At 43.5% G+C, this 24,942-nt stretch overlaps 1 protein-coding gene across 3 annotated transcripts; it reads right to left on the reverse strand.

The window, feature by feature from the left end:
* Positions 1 to 461: 461 nt before the first annotated feature.
* up (Troponin T, skeletal muscle) lies at positions 462 to 24,676 on the reverse strand. 3 transcript variants are annotated; one of them, XM_077663100.1, is made up of 12 exons: positions 24,538 to 24,676; positions 18,265 to 18,313; positions 17,490 to 17,606; positions 15,180 to 15,266; positions 13,684 to 13,872; positions 11,615 to 11,836; positions 10,612 to 10,682; positions 9,711 to 9,732; positions 8,166 to 8,246; positions 4,772 to 4,894; positions 3,561 to 3,815; positions 462 to 944 (listed from the first exon to the last, which is right to left on the reverse strand). In XM_077663100.1, the coding sequence occupies exons 2-11, from the start codon at positions 18,289 to 18,291 to the stop codon at positions 3,582 to 3,584; spliced, it is 1,173 nt and encodes a 390-aa protein (XP_077519226.1). In that variant the 5' UTR covers positions 18,292 to 18,313; positions 24,538 to 24,676; the 3' UTR covers positions 462 to 944; positions 3,561 to 3,581. The 3 variants fall into 3 exon arrangements, with proteins under 3 accessions (XP_077519226.1, XP_077519228.1, XP_077519227.1); XM_077663102.1 differs by lacking the exon at positions 8,166 to 8,246 and adding an exon at positions 8,429 to 8,509; XM_077663101.1 differs by having other exon boundaries at positions 24,480 to 24,628.
* Positions 24,677 to 24,942: the final 266 nt, after the last annotated feature.

Genomic DNA, 24,942 nt, shown 5'->3' on the forward strand with positions numbered 1-24,942 from the left:
ACGCCTTGTTTTTAGGAGAGAGCAGCTTTTTGTGCCACAAGTTGCTGAGGCTGCCAAAGGAACAGTTTTGTTTTTTATCACCAGTCTGCCTTCAGCCTCTATTCTATAACTAAGTACCAGCAAGCGATTCGGAGATTAGTTTAGAGAGTCAAAATTTGTACTTTTTTCGAATCTCAGCACGAATTTGCTTTTCATTGTGTTAAAACGAGTTTCACTTTCTGGTAGGCAGTCTCCGTTCCTACTGCCTTTTGCGCATGCAACAAATTAGGAAGATAGCGAGGGTTACAATGTTGCAAACAAGATTTTTTAGGGTCTATTTACACGCCCACTAAGCAATTTCAGCGCTGTCAAATCTGAACTCCTGAAAAGGTGTTTGCTGGGAAGTGAATAACTGATAGGCACTGTGTTTGAGCCTGAAATGAGGGGCGTAATTCTGTAACAATCGCAAAGAAATACTGCAATTCAGTTTATTCCAGTCGGGTTTCTTCTTTTTTTTATTGTAATTGCTGGTTGAACAAAAGTAAACAACATATATAGGCTTAAACAGAAACAACCAAGCGTGCCTCCAATCTTTAACCGGAGAAAGATGGGCAGCTCGAACATTCATAAAGCGGGAAAGAATAAAAACAAAAAATAAGAAACTCCACGGTTAAAGATTCTCGTTTTTCCTTCTAAGAACATGCGGAAAAGGTGACCGGCTGTAATGTAGCGGTCCCCTTCGCCTGCATATTATGCCCGATAAGGGTCTCTTGACAGGGGGATATGCTTTAGAATATCAAATGTGCGGTATGTTTATTGTTCGGCGGCAAAGCGCTCGGGTGGCCGCCAAACTGTCTTCGGGTGCCCTGCAGTCACTTCTTTGTGTTCGTTTCTTCCATTCTTGCCGCACTTGTTGGAGAGGTTTCGTCGATGGCATTGGAGCGATGTCCTGGGAAAGGTGAGAGCTGAAAAGAATAACATATGTCGCGGTGAGATATTCCTCGAAATGTAAATATTGGCTCGCGTCCCTCATAGCCCGAGTCGCTTTGGGACGTTATACCCCCATAAACCATAAACCAAATAGGTGACTTGTAATGCTTTTCGCTTTGAAGAGCTTATAATAATCGAAGATATAGTATTGTGAATTGTTCGCAAAGTTTTTGAGCTTTTTGTTGGCCTCCGCAGGGCAATGACTCATGCCCACTAGAGAGTACTGTCTAAGGATGGGATAATGATGAAATAATAATAAAAATTCTGAGGTTGTCGCGTTTAACTAAAGGATTAATTTTTTTTAGAAAGACCAAGGTTTAATTAAGGAAGGTGGACCCCGAGAAGAGTAAATGGCCAATAAGAAAAACAGTTTTCTAAAAACCGGTCTAAATCACAAAAAGAAAAACTAATTGAGGTAAAATTTTATTGAGAAGGCAGCTTCAATTCTAGAAGGATTTTTCTTCATGGCGGTAGAGATATTTTTGTGCGTATGCCCGAATTCAAATGTATGACAGAAAGAATAACCTGAATAGCAGAATTAACTGCGAAATGCGACATTCGTAGAGATAGACAAGTTCCACTTATTTTGTTCCTTTTGGCCTTATCTTATTCCTTTTGGCTAGGAGTAAAAATATTCAAAAACTGCGATTCTATTACCTAAATAATGATTTGCGGTTAGTTTAGGGAATCGTCTCATAAAATAACTGTTAGTAAAGCTCATACTTCTTGCTGCTTCCATGGATTTGATTATGAGGAACGTTCCTTTGCGGCTACGATTATTTTCATAAGTCTATCATAGAAGCTTTTGTTTCTTGTACACAGTATTTTGTCCTTCTACACAGAATAGATGGCGGCACTCTATAACGTAGCTGCTCTTGCTCCTTCTATGTTCGACTGTGTGTTATCAGTGATGCAAGGTAATGTGTAAGAAATTAAGACTGCTGTTTTTGCTGCAAACGTTTACTGTATGCAAGACTGCCAGAAGATATTAGGCTACGTTGTTATTAACTATGCTTCTTACCAAGAATAATAGTAACCGAACCTTGACACTCCACATTTTCGAGTTCATTACTCATGTGGTGATAGGAAAAATTCTACCGAGCCATTCATCTCAGAGAACGTCACAGACTGGTCATCGATGTCGACATGACTGGACGTTCTAAAAGGCCACGATGTAACTCCCTCAAGCGCTTAATTAGCAAGTATGACATAGTTTTTGAGGAAGGAAAGTGTTCGCGAAGACGACGGAACCGCTACACATAAAAAAGGAAAAGAAAAAATGCAGAAAATTGTTCACGCCAATAACGAAAGCTGTTCACAGATTGACTGTGCGAAGCACTTTTTGCGGCCGTTCTATTTAATTTTTTTTCTTTACGTTTTAAAATTTTCCTTCCCTGCCGCGAGCGTCTTCTCGCATCAGACGAGAAGGTTGTTCAATTAGCTGGAACTGCCCACTATTTCCCTCCTGCGAGCCATGTTCAAGTGGGCGATGCGTTTAAAGTTTTGACAGGACCTGTTTAGCGTTCATTAGGCCTTATTGCGGGCCACGTGTGCCAACAATATCCCTAAGCCGGTGGGCGAGCGTCAAGTAGCCCTGGTACGACCGGCATAATTAAATCCTCTTGCAGAGCCCGAGGAGTGATTTCTTTTTTCTTGCTTGTCAGGGAATAAGTTTGCGTTTTCACTGGTAATGAACTGGCCATCCAATAAATAAAGATAAGAGACGAGTACAGAAATGCGAGACGCGTTTGCATTTATTCTCCTAGCAGCGTACGGCCTGATGGACGTCGGTAAGGGCTGTTTGCTATCTTTAAAAGTCTAGGAGAGTTGAACAATTTTCTCTCTCTCGCTCTTTTCTTGGCTCTTGTGCGGTGCACAGCGAGCAAACTTTCAGCTCCTCTTAATGCTCCGGCACTTAGCTTGTCAGCTTAAGCATTAAGTAGGCTGCCAGTCCCAGCTTCATCAGTATATTTAAAAAATTCAAAGCACCTCGTGGACTGGGTTATCAATTTTCAGAACACGTACCTTCGTTGAAGACACTGTTTCTTTTAAATGTTCAGAGAAAGTTCTTTTCTTACTTCATCTTCTCAAAAAACTGCCTTTTTTTCAGGTAAAAATATTTGAATAAGCTATTAAAATTGACGGAGTTTAATTTGTTTTTATTATTTTAATGGTATTCTCACGTCTTCAAAGCGTTTTTCCCACCTGCCAGCGTTAACACAGATTCCATCTGTTCACCTTTTGCTTTTAAGACTTACTTAAAAATTAAAAACTTCTCCTTGTTTGTTACTTGCCCAAGCTCACATATCTCTATCTTACGATACCTTTTTGCGGCGGCCGAAAAGGATTAATGCACACTTTTGTACTTTTGAAGGACGCTATGCGACTTGTTGTTTTCATTTGTTTTTCCTTCCTCTATCAATCGGTCTTTTATTCCTCCAGAACGAAACACACAGGACCAAAACAGAAAACGCTGTCCTGAGCTTGAGTAGCTTCTGGGACCTGACGCCACCGTGGTCTGCATGGGGGAGATTGGGAAGGCGCTTCCAGACGCCCCACATAAAAGGCGCGTGGGTAAGGTTTTGGCTCACCTTTCGTTCTGAGGGGAGCCTTTATTCCTCCTCCTCTTCCTCCTCCTCCTCCTCTTCTTCCTCCTCCTCTTCCTCTTCCTCCTCGTCTTCTTCCTCCTCTTCCTCCTCCTCTTCCTCTTCCTCCTCCTCCTGCTGCTGCTGCACGGGGGCGGGCTTGGGTGGTGCCGGCTTGGGCGGCTCAGGCTTGGGCGGCTCGAACACGGGCGCCTCAATCTCCTCCTCCTCCTCTTCGTCGACGTGGCGGGCGCGGCTCACCTGCGCGGAGGGAAAGCAGAGCTCACGTCAAATATCATCATCATCATATGGTGTAACGCCATCAATATCCCCCATCTTCACTGTCCCTCACTTTTTCTATCATTACCCCTTGTCCCTCCATTGGAGTAGTGTCGCAGGCGACAGACATCTTTTGCCGCCAAATTTTTTTATTGCGTTAGCATTAGAACCCCCATGTCGGAAAAATCTGTCCGTCCGTCCGTCTGAAGCCTCGGTCGTCAGTTGTGGGAGTGGAGAGAGGGAAGACGGAGAGAGGGGTTGGGGAGAGTGGATCCCGAGTACGGCACATCGCATGATCATTGACGGAGTGGAGCACGCCACCCGTTCGAACGATCTGAACCCATCAGCGGCTGCTCCGTTCAGGGTGAACAGTAATGCTAAAGCATATCTGCCGCATCAATTCCATTTGTGTCTATCATGTTTTTCCATCGCCTTCCACTCGCTCGTCTGTGGCTCACGTCACGCGAGATTTTAGCCGTTCGCTGTGTCTATCGTAGACCGTCTTAAGATGCTTACGTCATTCACTCAAGCAATTCAATAAAAGGTCGTTCGTTTATTGACTGCCTTCTCACTTGATTTCAAAAGTTGGAGGACATTTGTGAGTGTGCCATTCATTGGTAAATTTTTACTGTGCGCAGGAAAATAACTCGCCTATTCTTTTCTCTTTTTAATACGCAGTCTTTAGAACATTTGCTATCACTAAAACGAAATTCCAAATGCTTTTCTGGGTGCGACTGCGACTTGCGTTTGTTTACTTTTTGGAACAACTGTTGACTCAGTCAGGTGTGCGTGTTATCATTTCTATGCTACCACGTTTCCCTTTCCTTTGTATGACTTCACACGAATGAACTCAAGTCGAGGTAAAAGCGTGTTGCTCTTTGAACTTTTCAACCAGGAAGCACTACGTTGTGATGGAGCGAAGAAAACCTGCGCCGTACCTGCTTGTTTTTCGGGTTCTCGGGATCCCACTTGGGCAGCCCCTGTCGAGAGCTCTCCTTGAAGCTGAGCATCCGCTCTTCCCACTGCTTTTCGAGCTCAGCGTCCGTCATGGCTTCCAAGCCCTGTGTTGGAGGAACGGGCACAGTCACGTTTAAGGAACTTGGCGTTCTGTACTCGGCCTGCAGTTTGTTATCGGCAATGACCCTTTAGAAACTTGCGCACTTCGTACTCCACTAGGTGGGTTTGCCGAAACAGTTTTCCCGAAACAGTTTCCCGAAACAGTTTCCAAGCAGGTCCTTGAAATGCTCGAGCGGGAACTACATACTTTTTATTTTTTTAGTTTTTGCTTTTCTTACGGAAATACCACGCTTTCTTCTATCTTGTTTGTCTTGTTTTGCTTTGATCTGCCATTTGGTACTGGTGGTTATATGATACATTTTTCACACTCTCATCCTCCGTTAGAGTGCATAAAGCAGTGTTTAATTCAGCTTGGAAGATGAGTTTATACTTTTACTTTTTATAAACCTTGTGCTGGTACACGGATCGTCAAAAAGCTTGAGCGCAGAACAAAGAAATTACTTTTGCCTCTTTGGCAATGCTGCTTAGTGGTTTACAGATTACATTAATCGGAGGTGCTGCAAATTATTACCGGCATCATTTTTTCGTCACATCATATCAGTGGCAAACAGGAACAAATCACTTGCATTTAGTCCGGAGCTGCAAGTTTAGGCATGGGCACAGTCCATGTAGATCATCCGATCCATCGAACTCAATACATTCCACTGCACACATTTCGCCTCATATAGAAAACAAAAATAAATTCGCTCTCTTTTTAGAATCAAGCTAAGCACTTTAGTGTCAACGGGCTCCTTCGACTGTGATTTCAACAAAAGTGATCAATGGACTACTGTTCTCGAGATGCCACGTGGATAGGGCGGTGCATATGAGACACCGCTAACTTGAGGCCAAATCATGATAGTTATTCATTTAACCTGCTAACGATTTATTGTTCCGCCGCGTGGGCTCATTAAGCGGATGAAGTACCGGAAATAATTGGCAGCAACTCGATTATGGTGCAAGCAGTACTTGAGAGTTGATTTTCGTGAAAATTCAGTCAATTCAAGGATTCTTCTTGGACCACAAAGTGCGCTGGGGAGAAGTCAGTGTCAAATGTAAAACAAAGGAAGCAAGAAAGAAAGAAAAAAGGAAGGAAGAAAGAAATAAAGAAAGAAGGAAGGAAGGAAGGAAGGAAGGAAGGAAGGAAGGAAAGAAAGAAAGAAAGGAAGAAGGAAAGAAGGAAAGAAAGAAAAAAGAAAAGGAAAGAAAAAATGAAAGAAAAAGGAAGGAAGGAAGGAAGGAAGAGGAAGGAAGGAAGGAAGGTAGAAAGGAAGGAAGGAAGAGGACGGAAGGAAGGAAGGAAGGAAGGAAAGAAAGAAAGAAAGAAAGAAAGAAAGAAAGGAAGAAAGAAAGAAGGAAAGAAAGAAAGAAAAAAAGAAAAAAGAAAGAAACAACGAAAGAAAAAAGGAAGGAAGGAAGGAAAAACGAAAGAAAGAAAGGAAGGAAGGAAGGAAGGAAGGAAAGAAAGAAAGAAGGAAAGAAGGAAAGAAGGAAAGAAGGAAAGAAAGAAAAAGAAAAAAGAAAGAAAAAACGAAAGAAAAAAGGAAGGAAGGAAGGAAGGAAGGAAGGAAGGAAGGAAGAGGAAGGAAGGAGGGAAGGAAGAGGAAGGAAGGAAGGAAAGAAAGAAAGGAAGAGGGAAAGAAGGAAAGGAAAGAAGGAAAGAAAGAAAAAAAGAAAAAAGAAAGGAAAAACGAAAGAAAAAAGGAAGGAAGGAAGAGGAAGGAAGGAAGGAAAAAAAGAAAGGAAGAAGGAAAGAAGGAAAGAAGGAAAGAAAGAAAGAAAAAACGAAAGAAAAAAGGAAGGAAGGAAGGAAGGAGGGAAGGAAGGAAGGAAGGAAGGAAGGAAGGAAGGAAGGAAGGAAGGAAGGAAGGAAGGAAGGAAGGAAGGAAGGAAGGAAGGAAGGAAGGAAGGAAGGAAGGAAGTTTACGCGCTGACTTCTTCCCAACATAAAATAACAAATAGTCCGGCAGCATGCTCTCCTAAACCAGATAGTAGGCCGATTTTCATCGATGAAATACAGTGCGCCACAAGAAATACGGTCTACGGCCATGCAATTGAACACACATGTAAAGCAGGAAAAGCATATACTGTGCAACAGATGTTGCGAGGTGTTAAAATCAAGTAGGATGTAATTGATTTGTCGTGCAAGTAAAGGGACGGGTGTTAAGACTTAAATAACGGTGGACAAGTACATGCAATGGAGCAGTAACACTCAGGAGACTTTGCACAAAACCCATGCGTTGAATACACACAGATTTTAATGAACCGAACCCATTTCCAAGCTTACTGTGCAGCCTTGCCTACGCGTACCAAAAAAAAAAAAAACACCGGACTGTCGTGGCGAAGAAGTTTGGCTTCTTTTATGAGCTGAACGTTGTACGCAGTTTCCTAACTCCGATCGAGGTATCGCATGTCGCGGGAAGTGCAGGCACCGTTTGATCGTACAATGAAACTGTGACGAGCGCATCGTAATTGCGTGACAGAAGTTCTGGCTTATTCTTGGTTAGGAAGCAAAAGTCTTCACGTGGTTCGTTTCTCCATTTTTAAGAATTCCGCGGCATTTACTGTGGACACTATGTTAGAACCTGACTCGCCGACCTAGATGGAAGTTTATTGCAACAAACGCGTGTTAAACTGATTGACTTGTTAAACTTTATGTGGACATTGGAAAACTTCAAGGTAAAAATCACCCGTCAAGTTAATGATGGCAAGCTGGTAAATGACTCGCAAGCTTTCAAGACAGTTAGATCCACACGTTCATCTGCGGAGGTTTAGGAGTTCTTCCTTGAATTGCGATTAATAATAGTAGGGAGCTGCAGAGGCATTTCTCCAGGGCATCTGGAAGTTTCGCGTGTAACGAAACGGCAAAAGAAAAGTCTTGTACACATCTCATAAGGTCGTGCTCTGAATAATACTACTTTTATTAAAATCATTGGCAAAAAATTGCATAAACTTTAGTACCTCCAGCGGGTGACCTGCCTTTTATAATGGAACGAAAACTTTATTTGATCAACCTGATGGCAACTTTTGATTTAAGATTTCGATGATTTTTCACAAGTTTCGTGTTTTTCTTCCCTTTAAACAGAGGCAGGCGAGGGAATATTTTTTCTTCTTAAATCATCCAGGTCATCTCTGCGGCCACGCCAAATGCCACTGCAGCGTGAGGATGTTTTTAGGTGTTCCTTTCCTAGAGCCGTTATGATCGGGGGAAGGCCGAGGCAGCTATAGTCCCTGTCTTCAAAAGAGCGCTACGCTCGCCCCATTCGCCCAACGTACGCCGGAGAAGAGGTCACGCTTGTCGGTGAAGGTTCGGCGGTCCGTCCTGCGTTCGTACTTGCTGGCCACCTGAATCTTGGGCTGCGCGGCGGGGATCGCACGGAGACGGGCACAGCAATGGCACGCACCCGCACGAGTGCACGCAAGAACGATGACGTCACCACCAAGGGGGAAGAGAAGGACAGAGAGAGAGAAGGACAGAGAGGAAGAGAGAGAGAGAAAAACACAAACACAGTGAGCGACGTTGGCGCAGCGCTACTCACGCCGTCGTACAGCTCCCGCTTGTCCTCGAAGGACCGCCTGTCCAGCCGCCGCTCGTACTTGCTCGACACCTGGATCTTGGGCTAACCAGCAGCGAGGTTGCTCAGTAATTGCTCTCTCCCACTCGCGTGCTCTCCTATGTTCCGCGCTAATTTGACGGGGTTACGCAAAAGCCTTTGTCCGCACCCCGTGTCACGCGCAGTGCGAGCATTAATGCTTGGCGCATGCCTCCTCAAAGGCCGCGACCTGACAATCACGCGGTGTTTTTTGCCGCTGATAAAGGAAACGTTTATTCCCCCACTCAGCATCTGTTACGTAAATACTTATTCTCTTCTTTTCTTATTCTATGTTACTGTCAGCGACAGAAAGTGAGCACTGCTCCACTGGATTGAGGGTCAGTTCGGAGTACTCTTTCTTTTTTTTCCGATATGCTGGTTGATCCCATGAGCTCGCCCTTTGAATCCAGTGTAAGCCGAACCTTTCGCTGAAGAATTTGGAGCAGGCTGTATTGAACTGCATTTGTGCACTCACTAGCACAGCAGGACAAGTTGCCTCCTCAAGCTCAATTCATTTGTCCCGCATTATCTCCGTGTTAGTGGTCCACTTTGTGCCCAGGTGCACAAATAAAGTTAGATGTGCACAATGATGGCATGAACTGCTGGGAAATTACGTCTACATAACCAAAGAACCCTTCCTTACTTTGTTTATTTTGCTGATATTTGTTATCCCTGTTATGTCAAAACCAAAAACAACAAAATGATATAATGCACACAAAATCCTTTCACGCAGTACGCCGATGAGTATGTCACCCAATCATCAACCTTAGCTTCCTGGCGCATGCCTTATGACTTTTGTCACAACAAAAAACACATATATATATGTCAACTGCTTTTCTTATTCATATGCTTGACTGTTCGTGCTTTTAAGCTGACGCAATTCAATCGATGTGTAATCCTATGTTGCGGTTAGCTAGCTAAATTAAAACCTTCAAAACCGTTTGTTCTGTAGCTACAAGCTTTCAATAAGAGCAAAACAAAAATGCGCAGGTGAAGGATTGCTGATTGGTGGCTGAAGGGTAATTATATGCGTTAATCAATCAATTAATAAATCAATCTCTAAATCATTTAGTGAATCAATAACCGTCCTTACATCACTTCTGCCCTTTGCAACACTTACTCCCTGGCGGAGAGAATATGAAGTTTTGTGTTCCTCTCTTGCACTAATTATTTTAGTACCCCCAATATTAATCAAAAACTTTACTGTGGTGTAAAAATTTCAACTCACCGGGTGTTTGCCCTGCAGAGCCCTGCAATGCAAAAGAAATTTGTGCTTAAGTATCACTCCTTTGTGCTGAAGAAAAGTGGCAAGAGAGGCTCCACGCGTTGATTGTCGAGCTACAGAACCCTTTAAAAAATGCATATGGTTTCACGACAGCATAAAAGCTAAATTATTGCCACAATCTTGTTAATCTCGTCACTTAAATCACAGAACCTTTTGCGCGTACATTACAACTGGCATGGTGAAGAACAGCGCAAACTAGACGGCTCACTCAAGAGAAAGAAGACACCACATCAGCGCGTGTGCAGTCTTGCTTCTCTTGTGTGACCCGTCTAGTTTGGCCTGTTTTCTCTCCATGAATATTCACGAACTCGCCCAAACTACGGCTTTGCAAAAGCTAGCAATTGTAGTGCGGCTCTGCAATTGTTAAAAAGTTATTTAATTTTTTATGCGTGTGCATTCATTTAAAAGTTTATTTGTAGTTTTATTTTGCATGCATCGTGGCCGTGAGAAAAGTTTGTTTCGATTTAAAAAGGTTCAAGAAGCACTGGACCTAAATCGCAGCTCAGTCTCTACTTGTAACTTCGTTTTCGCTTGTGAACAGCTTCAAACACGGGTTTGCGATTGGATTACTAACGCCGTGTCAAAAGCAGCATTTCGATGCAACCGCCTCAGTACAGACTGCTTAGTCGGGCTCGATAGCTTTTACATGACTCTTCTGCCGATCAAGATTGTTTGAAAGCGAGTACGACTCTCCTATTCACTGTCTGGAGGCTTTGATATCAAAGTGTACGGAGACGCTGCTGCCTAGCTGGCCGAAAACTGCTTCGTTAAAGCGCTAGCTGGCTCGAGCAGTTCTGACAAGCGTTATCTGTGAGCACAACATTTGGAAGGAAGGTACACTTACTCAGGGTCGAGTCCCTTCTTCAGAGCCTTGCTCCTGTTGATTTGCCGCTGACGCTCAGCCAGTTCCTTCAGCTGGAAAAGCAGGGCACTCGTGTGAATATTAGTATTGAAGTGAAACTTCTTCGCTGAAGGCTGAGTCCCCTTCACTGGTATAGGCCCTTTATCCGACGGCTCAGAAGCGCTCACAAGGGCGACAAAGTGGCCCATTCTCTATACATTAACTGCGCGAAGCTTGTTTTATAAACGAACGTTTTCTCGCATCTCTGCATTCTGTGCTATATATGCACTCGTACCGCCGAGGTGACTGTCGATTAATAGCGATGACACCGTGAGCCGCCATGAAATTAAGGCATACGAGTGCACCGCGCTGCCAGGAACCAAATATGACTTCCGTACTTCAGCTGCACTACAGTCTGTTGCAGTAAAACTGTTAGGTCACGATTTATTTGCTCTCCACCTCACCTGTACGAGGGGCGTTGATCAATCCCTTAGCTTAAGATTAAAAAATAGAAGTTTCTAAACAAAGCTGTCTCTAGCGATACGGCCTAATTGCATGCCAGTAGTGCGAGCTAGTGGCATGCAAGGATTATGTTTTGCAAACCAATTAGGCATAAATTCGGAAAAATGGAACTCTAGACACGCATAATCATGAATATTTTTAAAAGAGATTTTATTTTAGGTACCGTCAACAGTATGTTAAGTGTCATGCATCATAAAAGAAATTATTGCGTGGAAACTAAGACTTAATTCAACGATGATGTTCGATCTGCACATCTATAATCGCGCGGGTAAAGTCACGTGGGCCTTTCCGTGATTCGTTGTATATTCCAGACATTGAAAACTCCGTACAGTCCCTTCCTTGCCGTGCGATTATAGATAGAGACGCTTTGAAAGCTTGAAAGAACGGGCGCAGAAAATTAAGGTCCCAGACTCGCCCTATTTTGTCGCTTCTGACAAATGAAGCGGGTGTATTTCTACGGTATAGAGACGTTCAAGGTGCTCACATCGTAGTCCTGCCTCTTCTGACGCTCCTCAAGATCGTACTTCTCAGACTCCAGGGTGACGATTTTCTCCCACAGCTGCTTGGCCTTCTCGCGCAGCTGCTCCACCGTCAGGCCCTCGATCTCGAGGGGCTTGATGCGGAAGGACAGGATGGCCTTCTTGTCCTCTTCCATCTGCTCCTTGGTCTTGCCCATCTCGCCACGAGCGTACATGATGTTGGCAAACTGCGCGCACCAGTGAGACACGGTTTAGTTAATCCCACCAGCCGTATTTAAGAGAGATGCTCTTCTTAATCCGAATGGCATTATTAATTCGAAATTAACAAGGTTCGCCACACGTAATTTTCTTTTACCAGTTGTTCGCACAATTTACGGTAAGCACAACTCCACTTTTTCTACTCTGTCGTTGTGGAACAGCTCACCAGCTATCATTAAACAATCTTCATCTTTGCACATATTCGGGAAAATGCGAACAAGTACATTAATTGACGCTTGGAAGCTGTCTATTGTCTTCAATATTACTGTTTCAAATATAAACACTTACTGTGTTTATATATTTCTCTGTTTTGCACAAGATGTAGTGATTGCTACTACGTCTGTTTATGTACTACTCGACCGAATGCTTTATATTTGTTTTTATGCGTTTGCTTGTATATCTGCATTATCAACATAAAATATCGTGTACTGTTTTTCAAACATCAATTAATCTTTACATCTATACCTGCAAGTTTTTGTGAACATCATTCGCAGCACTAATTAGCTTCCCATGCATTTTAACTGCTGGTGTTGTGCTTTTTCAATGCATTTTTTTCAAGTTCACACTAACAGGAGGTCCCGGTGTAGCCATGAGCTATGGGACCTCTTTCTGTATTTTCACCTATGTAACAAGTTTCGATGTATTTTTAGACATTCGATCTGATTTCAAAAAAAAAAGGCAGTAGCACAGCTCCCATGACCAGGAATTGCAAAGCTGTGTCGCTTTGAACCAAAACTTAGGAGTTTTATGAGTGCCCCTGGTGCGTAATAGGTTCACCTTAATTGGTTTACTGTTACTTTGGAGTGGAACATAGAAGCGTTAGCGAGATAGCTACGCAGCCACGTTGAAGGCCAGGTGATAAAACAGAGCCGTTAAGAGCCCGAAATGAGCAATAAACGCTCCTTGGAGCTAAATTGAGCATTATTACGAAGTACAGAAATTCTGTCGTTGTCACCATGCAATAATACGGCAACATTTACTGGTTTTCACAAGAATACAAGCTCCGGTACGCAGTACTATAAAATAGCGCACCAGGGACTAAATGGTTGGGCATCCGCCTAGCATGCGGGAGGTGCGGGGTTCGGTTCCCAGTGCCGCCGGGTACCCACCGGTGATACAATGGGTACAAGCTTTTCCCTGGTCTGGTGTTCGGCTTAATTAGGATGAAATGCTTTGGAACTGGGTCTTCGACCCTACCTTGAGAATTCGAAAATACCTTGTGCTATTGCGCTTTTTGCCCATAGATGCCCTTACGCCATAAAAATCTGTAATCATCATCAGCAGCTGCAGCAGAACCATGAATAACGGCGGTATACCTTGACTTTGATTAAAGCAGAATCTTTCGTCTTTTGCAATATTTGCCATATATTCAGCTCTTTTGAACAGGGGATAAGGGCAACGCTTGTCTTAAAATACCTTAAAGCGTACAATAAACTTCTGTTTATTTATTCTTCCGATTCTTTCCCCCTTCTCCACCTTAACCTTTACCTTTGTCGTGCGCAGTTCGTTCGCTTCGTCTAGCGTCCTGAAATTGTTTACTTTGCTAGTGCCACGCTTGCACTCAAGTTTTGCCCACGGCACCTCGAAGCACTGCCACTTTCAAGGCTGACGCCCGCCGCACCAGTAAAACGAGAGCATAGACTTTTTCTTTTCTCTTCTATTCTTCCTCCGTACCTCTTTCTACCTCAGGCAATCTCTCTCTACAGTTCACTGGTCGCGGGTGACGGTGTCACTGCACGAGCTCGGCAGCACGCGCGTGCAAGAAGAGAGAGGCGGCCCCTGGCGGCGGCAACAGTGCCATGCACGCGTGGCTGACCTTGTCAAAGCCGGAGCCGCCGAGCGCCGAGCCAGGCATCTCTTCCCCTTCGCGCTTGGTGATCACGAAGTTTGGCTTGACGGGCTCCTGTTCGCGCTTCTCCTTGGCAGCCTGCATGGCCTGGCGCTTCCGCTCGGCTTCCTCCAGTCGCTTGCGCTTCGCCTCGGCCTCGCGAGCTTTCTTCTCCTCCTGGAAGGACGACACACACAAACATGTAGGAAGAGAAAATGATCAAGGAGGATGCAAATCGTCAGTGCAGCAGCCACGTGCTTGCTGGGCTTCGAGAGAGAGAGAGAACTCGTTGTGTCATTATGCGCCACCATTCGCACCCGCCGATGCTTGCGGGAACAGGAAGGGAAAATGTCGTCAGAGAGAAAAAAAAGTAACATTACGTGCGCGAGAAAGGGAATTAGTTCAGCGCAGCCTAAGATGCCGAGACTGAGAAGCTGATCCGCCCTTACTCTATATTGCTATGCCTCTTTTCTATCTCGCTCTTTTTTGCTCTGTTTCGCTGGTTTTTTTTTACCTCGCAGACGTACCGCGAGTCCTTTTCCTCTTACAACTCCATTGATTACTTTGAAGGATTACGCGTCGAGGGCATATCCGGCTTCACGACACCTGGGTTCCCTATTCTTGGAAGAGCATGGCTGCTGCCGGAAGTAAATAGAAGGACGTAAGATAAAAAGATGGAAATGGTAAATAGCACCCCGCGAAGAAAAAGATATCTCCTGGGTAGAGCCGGCGGCTGTAATTAATGTGAGCTTTGTTGTTTTTTTTCTTCTTGAGTGACAGAAAAAAGGGCTGACTCGTACGAGGTTCAAATATCTACAGCTGAATACACTGAGTGTGAACGCTTGCCCTTCTTGAAAAATCAGCGCATGGTGAGGCACGCTGATCTGCCAGACTGCAGTGCAGAGCGCAAACCGATGTGTGCTTTTCTACGAAACAGTTTTAAAAAAATCCAGCCAGTACAATATTTTTTGGTTCTGTTTGTGATCGTCAGTTCTCCCACTAAAATTCTTGAAATCCAAGCCTTATTATCTAGCGGAAATTTTAATACAAACTATCGTATCGGTATCTATTTGATAACTAAAGGGCACTTTTACTGATTATATTTCTTCCACATATTATATTCAAGGCTTGTCGTGTTCCCTGGCAGTTGCGCAGCAGCTGTCAAGTGACTCATGTTATGAAATTAATTTTTCATATGAAATAAATATCCCTTCTCCTATATGTCATAATCTATACAACCAGCGTTCCTGGGCGTCTTGCGTGATTGCAACTGCTCCTGCGTTCTCACTTCGCTTTTCGCCTCTGCGACCCGCTATGAAAATCGATATAAGCACCAAGCAGATCGCAGAGGAGGTATTCGGGACGCATTTAACGGCGTTGCAAATCAATGTCTCGGCGTCCTCGATTTCACGCCATCCGGAATGTATGCGAGTGCGCTAGGGAAATAGGGAAAAAAGGGAAGATCTTCGTCCCGCGGAACGTACCATTTCCTTGATTCTCTGCTCTTCTTGCTTCTTCTTGTACTCCATCAACTTGGCCTCTTGCTCGGCTCGCTGGGCTTTCCTTCTCGCCTGCGATTAGAAAAAAGCAGCAGAAGAGTCGATAAGAGTGATTGGCATCGACTCGTGCGGTAATAGATTCCTCTCCCGCTGAGCCCTAAACGCCCCTCTCGCTCATTCCGTTCAAGCGTAGGGCCCTTGCGTGGGCTCGATGCTTGCGGTAGTCAACACGATTTTGCAAAATGGCCGATTCCGGAGCGATAAGACGATGACGTCTTCTTTAATAGCGATCAAATGACTAAAAACGTGGAAGTTGAGCATTTGCTGTTGTTTCTCTTCCCGTTATTATTATTATTTGCTTGACATCCTTTCCTGGGGAACTGAGCCATTAGGTAAGTCGAAACTGAACACAAGTTGACGGCCTAGATTCGTCGCACTATCTCAATCAGTCTCGTTATGAGCAGCGTGTTCTACAGACAAAAAAAGAATTTGTAAAATATATTGTTCGCTATCAGCGGTCCTTTTCTACCTATGCCTTCATGTACAGTACTCACGGATTGAAATAGGACATTCGGAGCACGTGGCCGTCGCTTCATGGAGTGCCGCCCGTAGACGCTCATGAAACCAAGGTGGTGCATTGTGGTATGGCGCGAGAGGGAGAACATCTACAAAGCAGAATTGTTCCTTCCAGTAGCCAATGAGCCGGCCTGTGGTTTACCACATGCCGCGTGGCACTGCACGGTTAGCGCTCCGAATGTCCTATTTCAATCCGTGAGTACTGTACATACGCACAAGCTGACGTTTAACCAACCATTTAATTCCTATTGAGCCCCAGTTTTTTTCATTTCCTTGAGCATTCTTACCGCTCACATTACACAATTTTGTTTTCTTTATTTATTCAGAGCCATGTTGCACGTTTGATGGCCCCGTTAATCTTTATAGAACATCACGATGATAGTGAATAAATTTAATTTAAGGAAACAGTTCGTTGCCCTAATGGGAACAAATAAAAAGCCCGAAACTGCGATGATGTTGCCGTCTTGTGCAGTAACCCAGATAAAGAGGTACTTCTTTCAACCCTGCAGTGCTAAGAATGTGGAATTGCTGTTTCTTGAATCGCACTAGTGTGAGAGTCAACTTACCTAAATTTATTGCTAAAGACTTCCCATTTTATAGCATTCATTGTCTACTGACTGCATTAATCTAATTACTGCCGTAAATTTCTTGACTTTCACGAGTTTGAGCTAGGAACAAAAAAATACCAAACACTTCCTGCTGCCGTAATCAAGACGTAAACCAATAACAAAGCCTTCTTTGCCCTAATGTAAGGCGTCTCTTAGACATCTTTTTGTGACCTGCACTTTCATAATTCTTTTTCTCGTTGCATCACACACACAAAAATAATTAGGTAGTCGACAACCAATAGGATAGTAATGCGACGCTCTCTCCGTCCACAGTAAAACAAAGGCACTGTTGATAACCTGCCTAATGGATAAACGGGAAGCTCGCTAACCCTCAAGACTAGCCATGAGCCCGCATCCCTTCAACAAAGAAAGAAACCACATCGAAGAAAATCTTCGTAACTTAACTGTGCTGTCATTCACACCCATTTGTTTTTCTTCTTTCGATGTAACCATTTATAGGCGCCCCAATTTCTTTTCCAGCAACACTCCAAATTGTTCACCTGTGATATTACTTGTGTACCTACTTTAAGCAGTAAAGATTGCCGCGCACTGCTTAACATTCAGACATAAAAAACAAATCTGCTCCTTTAGGTTTTGTGGAAGTATTACGTTACGTCATTTTTATTCTTATTTTCACTTGACTGTGCACAGAGAAGTGAATTGCGTTTTCGCCACACAGCGACGTTCTGTCCCGGTTAAGTTATTTGGCAAGTGGTTAGCATGAAGATGACGACAAGCAGACGATACCACGCATAGAAAACAGCAGACGCAGCTTAGCGTCTTCCTTTCTATGTCGCTTTGTGGCTGTCTTGTCAATGCTCTTTGAAACTTGCCCACCAGTCCTACGTCACACAAATTATCCCACCAACTTTATGCGATAAAGAACCGCCCTTAACTTGACATGTTCGACCATATCATGCATAAAGAGTGCGGACATTTTGTTTTAGGTTCTTTGTTGGCAAGCGTTCAAGGGTGCTTGACATTTTAGTGTTCCACGCAAAAATGACTCCAACTATTAAATATCCTTTCCAAAAAATTAATTTGATTGCAACAGAAAGCCCGTAGAATGGCAGTTGTGGCGAAAAGGAAGAATCAGGCTGAGATTTGGTACCTGTCGTTCTTTTAGTTTGCGTAGTTCCTCTTCTTCCTTGGCGCGTTGTTTCTTGCGCTGCTCCAGGTACTCAGCCCACATCTCCTCCTCCTCCTCTTTTTTCTTGCGGAGCTTCTCCTGCGCATGAGCAATGGGCAGTGTTTGAGGCGGTTCCGCTATAGAGCAAGCCCTTCAGTCGTGCAACGCGTATGATCTTGCGAAGCTTCCGTCGCAGGAACCAAAGAATCGGTCCTAAATTATGGTTTAACGAGTCATCCTGACGTTCATTTTTCATTCAGGGTAAGTAAGATCATGTTTATGGACTTAAATTGCTATTAAAGTAGGGGGCCTATGCTGTGAGCAACAATTCCATCACTTAACGATAAGAAGAGACGGAAATAGTCAATATAAAAAACTGTCCATGCCTGAAGGAAGCATGGTTTGCTCAGGGGCGTTTCTTAATGTACAAGAATTCGAAAACTCTCCCGTGTCCATTTCAGCGTTGTTGGTCTGCATACTGCGACTCGCAAATTAGTCAGCGGAATAAAATAATTTTACTTCGTTATCACGTTTAATTATTTTACTGCGATGACGTACTCTGATATATTTGATCATATTACTTTCAACGTCAGTCACAAGATCTGGTGTCATGCGTAAAAGACGGCCTGTACCAAAATAGACCATTACATTTAAAATAAAAGGTGCTGCGACACAACCCCTACAGTGCTCTGTGGCTAAGGTTCTACCAACGTTGACTTTCCTTTATAATATCTGCAGATTGAAACGTGAGACTTACCTCCATCAGCATCTCTGCTTCCGTCATCTTGCTGTTTTAGTTGGTAGCCCTGGGAATGAAAAAAAAAACAAAAAACACGAATTAATTCTGGCCGACACAAAGAGCGATCGGATTCATTTTGAGTATAAAATTTGCCCGCAAAATACAAACGCGCGAATTTTTTATGTGTATACTTCCTGCCCACTCATCAAATGTGCCCTACCGAAGAGGCATCGCCGCACAAAAAGAACCTAGTGTACCGCAAGCTTTAATGAAAAATCTCGTGCTTTCGCTAGTGTAAAACTGTACGAAATTTTAAGGTTTGTGCAGATCTTGAAGAGATTGCACGCATCTCAAATTCTATCCTAGCGAGGTTTCGAAATAGAGATACAGGATACCAGCAGAGTGAGACCAAAATGAACTCTTCTAAAATTTCTTATTTTGAATTGAAGCGCAGTGTGGATTCTTCTTGCGCTTTACTCAGCGCCAACGGAGTGGTTCGCTTTGAACCCGCGCGAATTTCCCCTCCGTCTACCTACGGTACAGTCATTGCGCAGAATGGCAAGAACTCATTTTGTGTGACTGAGTTGTCTGGAGAGGCCTTAAAATTCCACAAAAAGAGATTATCTACACTCCTGTGTTCATGTTGTGTTTTCTCGTTTTAGTCTTTTTTTGTTAACGTCGTTTGTCGTTGGCTCATACCGCCACATTCCTCTAAGCTCTATTTCAGGTTTTGTTATAGTCTGTAAAATAATTGGAGTGTACCCTTCATTCCCCTTATGCAGGTTAAATATTCTCTTTAAATATTTTCTCGTGTCTCTCTGTATGGAGTCTGCACTATATACATGAACAGAACGGATACCGTTGTAAGATTCCTGAATAAATTGCGTGAAACTAACAACGTCATAAAGAAATTAAAACATAAGTAAACCTTTTCTCCTGAAGCAGGTAATCAACATTCTTAAAAGACACTTTTTTTCTTGTACGTACATCGATATTCAAGATTTTACCTGTCTTAACGTAGTCTAACCATTGAAAACTGCTACTTGTCTCGCTTGAGTTTCTCTTGTAGAAAATGAACTGTTGTAACCAATGACTGCAATATAATTAGCAAAAAAGCACCTCACTTTACGCTTTTTATAATCTTGCTTTTATTAATTGCATGGATCGTCTGACTAGCTTCATCCTTCTTATGTCAGTGCAATATGTACTCGCTCGTGCAGTATATTTTTTGTTCTCGTACATTGATGATTTTATAAATATTTTTCTGTGCTCCCATTACCCTCAACATTCGCCCTGACAGATCATTAAGAGATAACATGCATGCTCGCTCGTGATTTATTTTTGCCACATCTTCCATGAGCACCCATGAGTGGTAATAAATATTAAACAAAAGAAGCCAAAGAATTTGTTCAAACAAACAAAGCTTGAGAACATTCCCACTAAACTAATTAAATCTTTCCAAATTGTTACTACAGTACACTGACAACAGGCTCTTTGCATAAGCATTGTCAGCAATGACTGCCCACGTTTAAAATGTGACGCGCTCCAGGATGGCAGCTAGAGAAGGAAAGGCTCGCGTCACTGATAGACTTGCGCGGAGCAGCACCAGTTATCTGCGTTGCAAGTGTGGGCATTTAACTACGACGTCGTATTGTTTTAGTTAAGAAGACGCAAAAAGTTCTGTCACAAAACACCAACTGGAAATAAAGCGATTACCCTATCTCTGGGTGTATCAGCCGCCTTTTAAAAAAAAGCTGCGACTTATTAGAAAGCTTTTTTTTCTAATTAAGAAAAGAAGAAGTACTGAAGTTTCAAACGCGTTTTTCTAGCACTGTGGTGTTTTTATAAAACAATGACAGTAATTTGTCCTGTAATAATTTCATTCTGATAGCCTCCTCCCTTACTAAGGCGGAGATATTTCACTTAATCATAACGGCACGAGTTTGGCTGGTAAAGGTTCTAGGGCTAAGCCTTGTTTCTTCTTCATTCTGAACGCTAACTGATTCGCATCAGGAACCTAAACAAAAGCCTAAACATAGAAAATTGGATTGGCGGTTTCATGGAAAAAAACTCAGCTGTCCAAACTTCTTCATTCCTTTTTTCAACAACTCGCATGATTTGTAGTTGAAGAGGAAAGGAATTCTAAAGAAAAAAACAATGGTCTAGTGCATAACGTGCTTTGCAGCGACATTAAATCCAGGAGCCAATTCCTAAGCTCCATGTTTCTACCTTCACACAGCTTGAAGACACGTGCCAATAGATCCCTACTGCGAGACAACAGCATTTTGTCACCATTTCGTGCAGTGCGTTCTGACCCTCTCGTATTATTGTGAGGATTGGCGTTTCTTTGAGACAAACTGACTACCCACAAATGTCTCTGTGGTGGTCAGTACACATAGTTGGGATAGCATTAAAAGCAGTTCGACGGCCTCTATATCTGTCGTAAACAAGCCGACTTCGATACAATAGAAAGCAAGCGTGTCGAGTACAACGCCATATGACGCATGCGCAGTAGCGCGAACGTCATCGTCCCACCAGAGAACAGTGCGAGCTGCAGGAGAAGCAACGAGACACCGCGTCCATAAAGGGTGTTCCCCACCCGGGACGTCCCAGTAGCGGCCGTGGCCGGGCTATTTCGGGGCCTCGTGCCCTCTCGGGCGGGCACCGGCGCCACCCGCCTCAGCACCGCCGTCGGACTGGCGCGCTTTCGGGTGCGGCGCGTGGGTCGATGGAGACGGACACCAAGCCAACGGTGGTTGCGCGGCGCGAATCCCTTTGGCCTGATCCCGTGTCAGAGGGTTTATGGGCGACGCGGTCGACGAGTGTCATCACTTTTTTTTTTCGTTTTTATCGCTCCGCTTACGTTTTCTCTATTGACTTTCTCCGGTAGCTGCTTTTGGGGACGCATCCATTTGGCATCGGTACAGGACGGCATAAACTAGCCACAGCGTGTTGTGCATGCTCCGAGGCTGATACCGCAATTCTTATTCTCTTGCACTTCTTTTGGACGTTTTGCTCTGCTTCTGTTATCTTGTTGTTTTTGCTGGGGGCCATTCTGCTAAAGACATAGTACAAGAGTTGCCCGAATATTAGAATGCAAACATAAATAAATTGCACTGTTTTTCCAATAGAAATGGCTTATGCAAGCATATAAAGCGATTTCTGTTTCATTTTGTTTCCACCAGGGAATGAATGCCAGCACCTCTACATCTCTTTGCTATGTATCTCTTGAAGGTTACCTGAGAGTTTTCTTGATCGATATGTACTGCCTCCGTTATTCTTTTTTCAGTCAAGCACTGGGCTAAGGCTTGTCTCATTCTCTCTCGGCCATGTTAACTCATGCAGTGTTTGCATAAAAAAAGGTCATTAACCGACTCGCCCATAAACGTGCCATCTTGTAATAGAACCTCATTCTGCTCGTTTTTGCAAAAAAAAATATTCTAAGCAATTTTAAAGACTTATAGACACTTCTAGAACTAAATGTGTAGTGAATATCTTAACTATGTCGTAGTGTAATTGTTAGGGAAGTGTTTCTAAAACCTGCACAAAAAAATAATTGTAAACTTTGCTTCTGTGGCTTAAAAGCTTCATCTGCGGTGAAACTGAAGTCGCTTGATTGAGGCATAACTAGTACAGAATTCTGTGCGAGATAATGTGTCATTGTGAGAGTATGAAAATTTATATTGGTGGCAAGCGGGTAGTAAAGTTCTCAATGGATGTCATAATTTCACGAAACTTGAAACAGGTTTTTCAAGAAATCTACATGTTTAAAAAACCGCGTTTGGTGAACGTCATGTTCTTTCAGCATTTTTCGCTGCACAATACTGTGAGCGAAAATGTTTCACTGAAGCATAAAAGACTGCTCGTCCCAAACTGACACTTAAGACCGCGTCACTTCTAATTATTTCAATGCTGTCAATTCTTTAGCACACTTTTTGGAAGCTTATTTTTTAATTGTTTTTCCAGGGTATTTACTAAAGCCGACAGTACATTTCTCCAGCATCATGAGGTATGACAAGGGGTGTGAAATGTTAGTAGACGCCGTCTTTCCATGCAACAGTGTGCAAAAGCTGCAAACACTAGTGCAGCTGCTCACAAGATGGCAGTGGAATAGTAATGATCTTCTGACTGGAAAACTTTTTGATCGCGAAAAGAAATAAACTCGGTGTTGATGAACTCTAGGGCAATATTTGAAAGCATTCCATAAAGGAATCACTAATCATCGTACCACCATCGAACAACGCACATCACTCACAACTGATATCTCTTGGTACAGACGGGTATGAATACTTTCTTCTGCTTTCATGTTTACCCAAACATTACGACTCTGAAATGCAGGAAAAGTCAAGTGCCTATATTTATGAGACGCGATGTTTTCCTGCCTTGTGCAGTCATATGCACAAAGCCATAACAAACCTGTTTACATGTGCATATCTTTTGACGCGACGAAGGCTGTGCCTGAAAGCTGGCTTCTGAAACTCTGCTCAAGCTTTCTTTTTAAACCCGTATTCAAAAATTTTTGTTCAGTCAGGTATCAACACTTTGTGCTCATAAAAAAATTAAAATATACAGTTTATAGTTTTTATGTTATAATTATGATTGACCAGTACATCCTGGCGAAATTATACATAAGCGCTTTTTTGCGTCCTTGAGTGTGAATGCTGTGAAAGCGCGCAATATTTAGCCTGCGCTATCGATGGCTCACATGACGTGTTATATCAGTGTGCCCGCTGTATGTGAAGCGGAATAGAAGAGGAGCAGTCTCAAGTGACAGAGGAAACAGTTATTTGTACATGGTAGAAATCATTTGAAAATATTTTATAACCACCGTACTATAATAACCAGCTAAATCTATGAATATTGCAGCTCAAGATTTATTTTAGTACCAACGTACCAAACATGTCAGATTACTTAGAAAACTAATTTTATGCATCATAACACTTGCTATTTCAATTCTCAAGTTGCTAGCATTTGGAACGCGCCACTGATCCTTTAAAACTAAGCATCAGGTTACAAAGTTGAGAAATCTTCGGTGTGATTGTCAATGATCCGTCAATAAGTTTGAACATGTAGTGAATAGTCTGACGTATTAATAGTCTGTGTCAAATGTGAGACAGAATGAATGAAAATAATGCACGAAGTTGAATGCGCTACAAAATGTTTACAGCATTTCTGTATCAGTTATATATTTATGCGCGTGGAGCTGGGGCGGATCTGTTCTGAAGGGCACTATGAGATTCCAGACATTCTTTTGTACTTAGCAGTTACACAGCTAAGAAACAGTTTTCGAACATAACATTCCCGAAAATAAGATGAGATTTTAGTGCCTGCTTGGCCCAGTAGGGTGACCTTATCTGCTTATGCATGTCAAATTAGCGCACATAACTAAGATGCGACTATGATAGAGTGTATAACTAAGCATGATCTTATCAGCCTTTCAGAGCCTATTCATTTCTGAATTCTATATTTCACCGTACACAGAAATAGGCTGATTGGGGCGGCTACTGTTTTTGGTTGAGGAGTAGTGAATGGTCAGAAAATGGAAGTTGTGCGGTTTCATATTGGTCTGCTCTCTCTTGGAAATTTTGTTTTTGAATAAGTTGATGAACGAGTTCGTAACAGGACCTCGCGTATGGGTAAACTTTTCTGCGAGCTACACAGGAAGCTCCAGATCGCATTATTTCTTTTATCTCGGAACTTCGGTTGCACGTAGAACTTGTCTTCACGTTAACTAAAGACTGTAAGTTCCACTTGTTAAACAAACATGCTATTTTGCTTTGAAGTTTAGACCTTAAAATGACACTGACAAGTTCACGACAACTTGCCATAGTCTATTCAAGTAAACACCTGCATTCTCACATCGCACGCGAAAACATACCGCAGACACCGTAATATTCACCGTTGCTAGCGAAAGCTTCATTCCCATTAACAGGCACTTTTGGGGGGTGGGTGTGACTAGTACTGAGGCGTTGGACTACTTCCACTGTGTCTTGGTGTGCTTTTACCACCAGAGCTGCAAGTTAGTGACGTGCTCGAATTAAACTCGACGTCAGCACAACAATGGCGGCCCGAGCAAGCTAGCAATCGCAAGGCACACTTGCATCTGCACGTATCAATCAAGGCTAATACGTTGTCCCTTAAACTTAAGTCACGAACATCTTCACAAATGCTGAGCGCACAGAAAATCGGAGAAAGCGAACCACGGGCCGAGAAAAAGCGGAGAAATCCCGCACGCTGCCTTCCTGCGAGAAGAGTTGGTGAGGTGCGGGGAATCCGGCTGGAGCCGCTCACCTGGCTGGAAGAGGAACGGTGGTCGAGGTGTCCCGTTGGTCGAGTGGCGTCGAGCTGAGAGCAGCAGCCACGCAGGCGAGCACACCACCACACGAACCTAGCGCTTCGGCACCCGGCTCCCGAGACTGCGCCGACCCTTCGCTCTAACGCGCTCTCCCAGACCTTAGGAAAAAGACGTTAACAACAAGAAAAAGAGCCGGCGCCCAAGAAGCAGCAAGCGAAAGTCATCCCTGCTTCCTCTCCTTTTGCTCCTCTACGAACACGGTCGAGCGAGAGAGAGAGAGAGAGAGAGAGAGAGAGAGAGAGAGTCTCTTCCTGAGCACTGTATACCTACACCCTTCCCGTCTTGGAGCGACAGTCAAGAAAACAAGCTGAAGAAAAAGATGTAGGCAATGCGAAAGTTGG

This window comes from Amblyomma americanum, chromosome 4 (genome assembly GCF_052857255.1).
Source record: "Amblyomma americanum isolate KBUSLIRL-KWMA chromosome 4, ASM5285725v1, whole genome shotgun sequence".
In the NCBI taxonomy this organism is placed as follows: domain Eukaryota; kingdom Metazoa; phylum Arthropoda; class Arachnida; order Ixodida; family Ixodidae; genus Amblyomma; species Amblyomma americanum.

Bases quoted from the DNA above. Each gene is read 5' to 3' on its own strand.
- up (XM_077663100.1), bottom strand. From the start codon at position 18,291: ATGACGGAAGCAGAGATGCTGATGGAG. The intron at 15,267-17,489 runs GTACCAAATCTC...TTCTAATCGCAG, and splicing joins GCAAACTAAAAGAACGACAG to GCGAGAAGGAAAGCCCAGCG. The intron at 8,247-9,710 runs GTGAGTTGAAAT...CCCGCCGCGCAG, and splicing joins CTCTGCAGGGCAAACACCCG to CCCAAGATTCAGGTGGCCAG.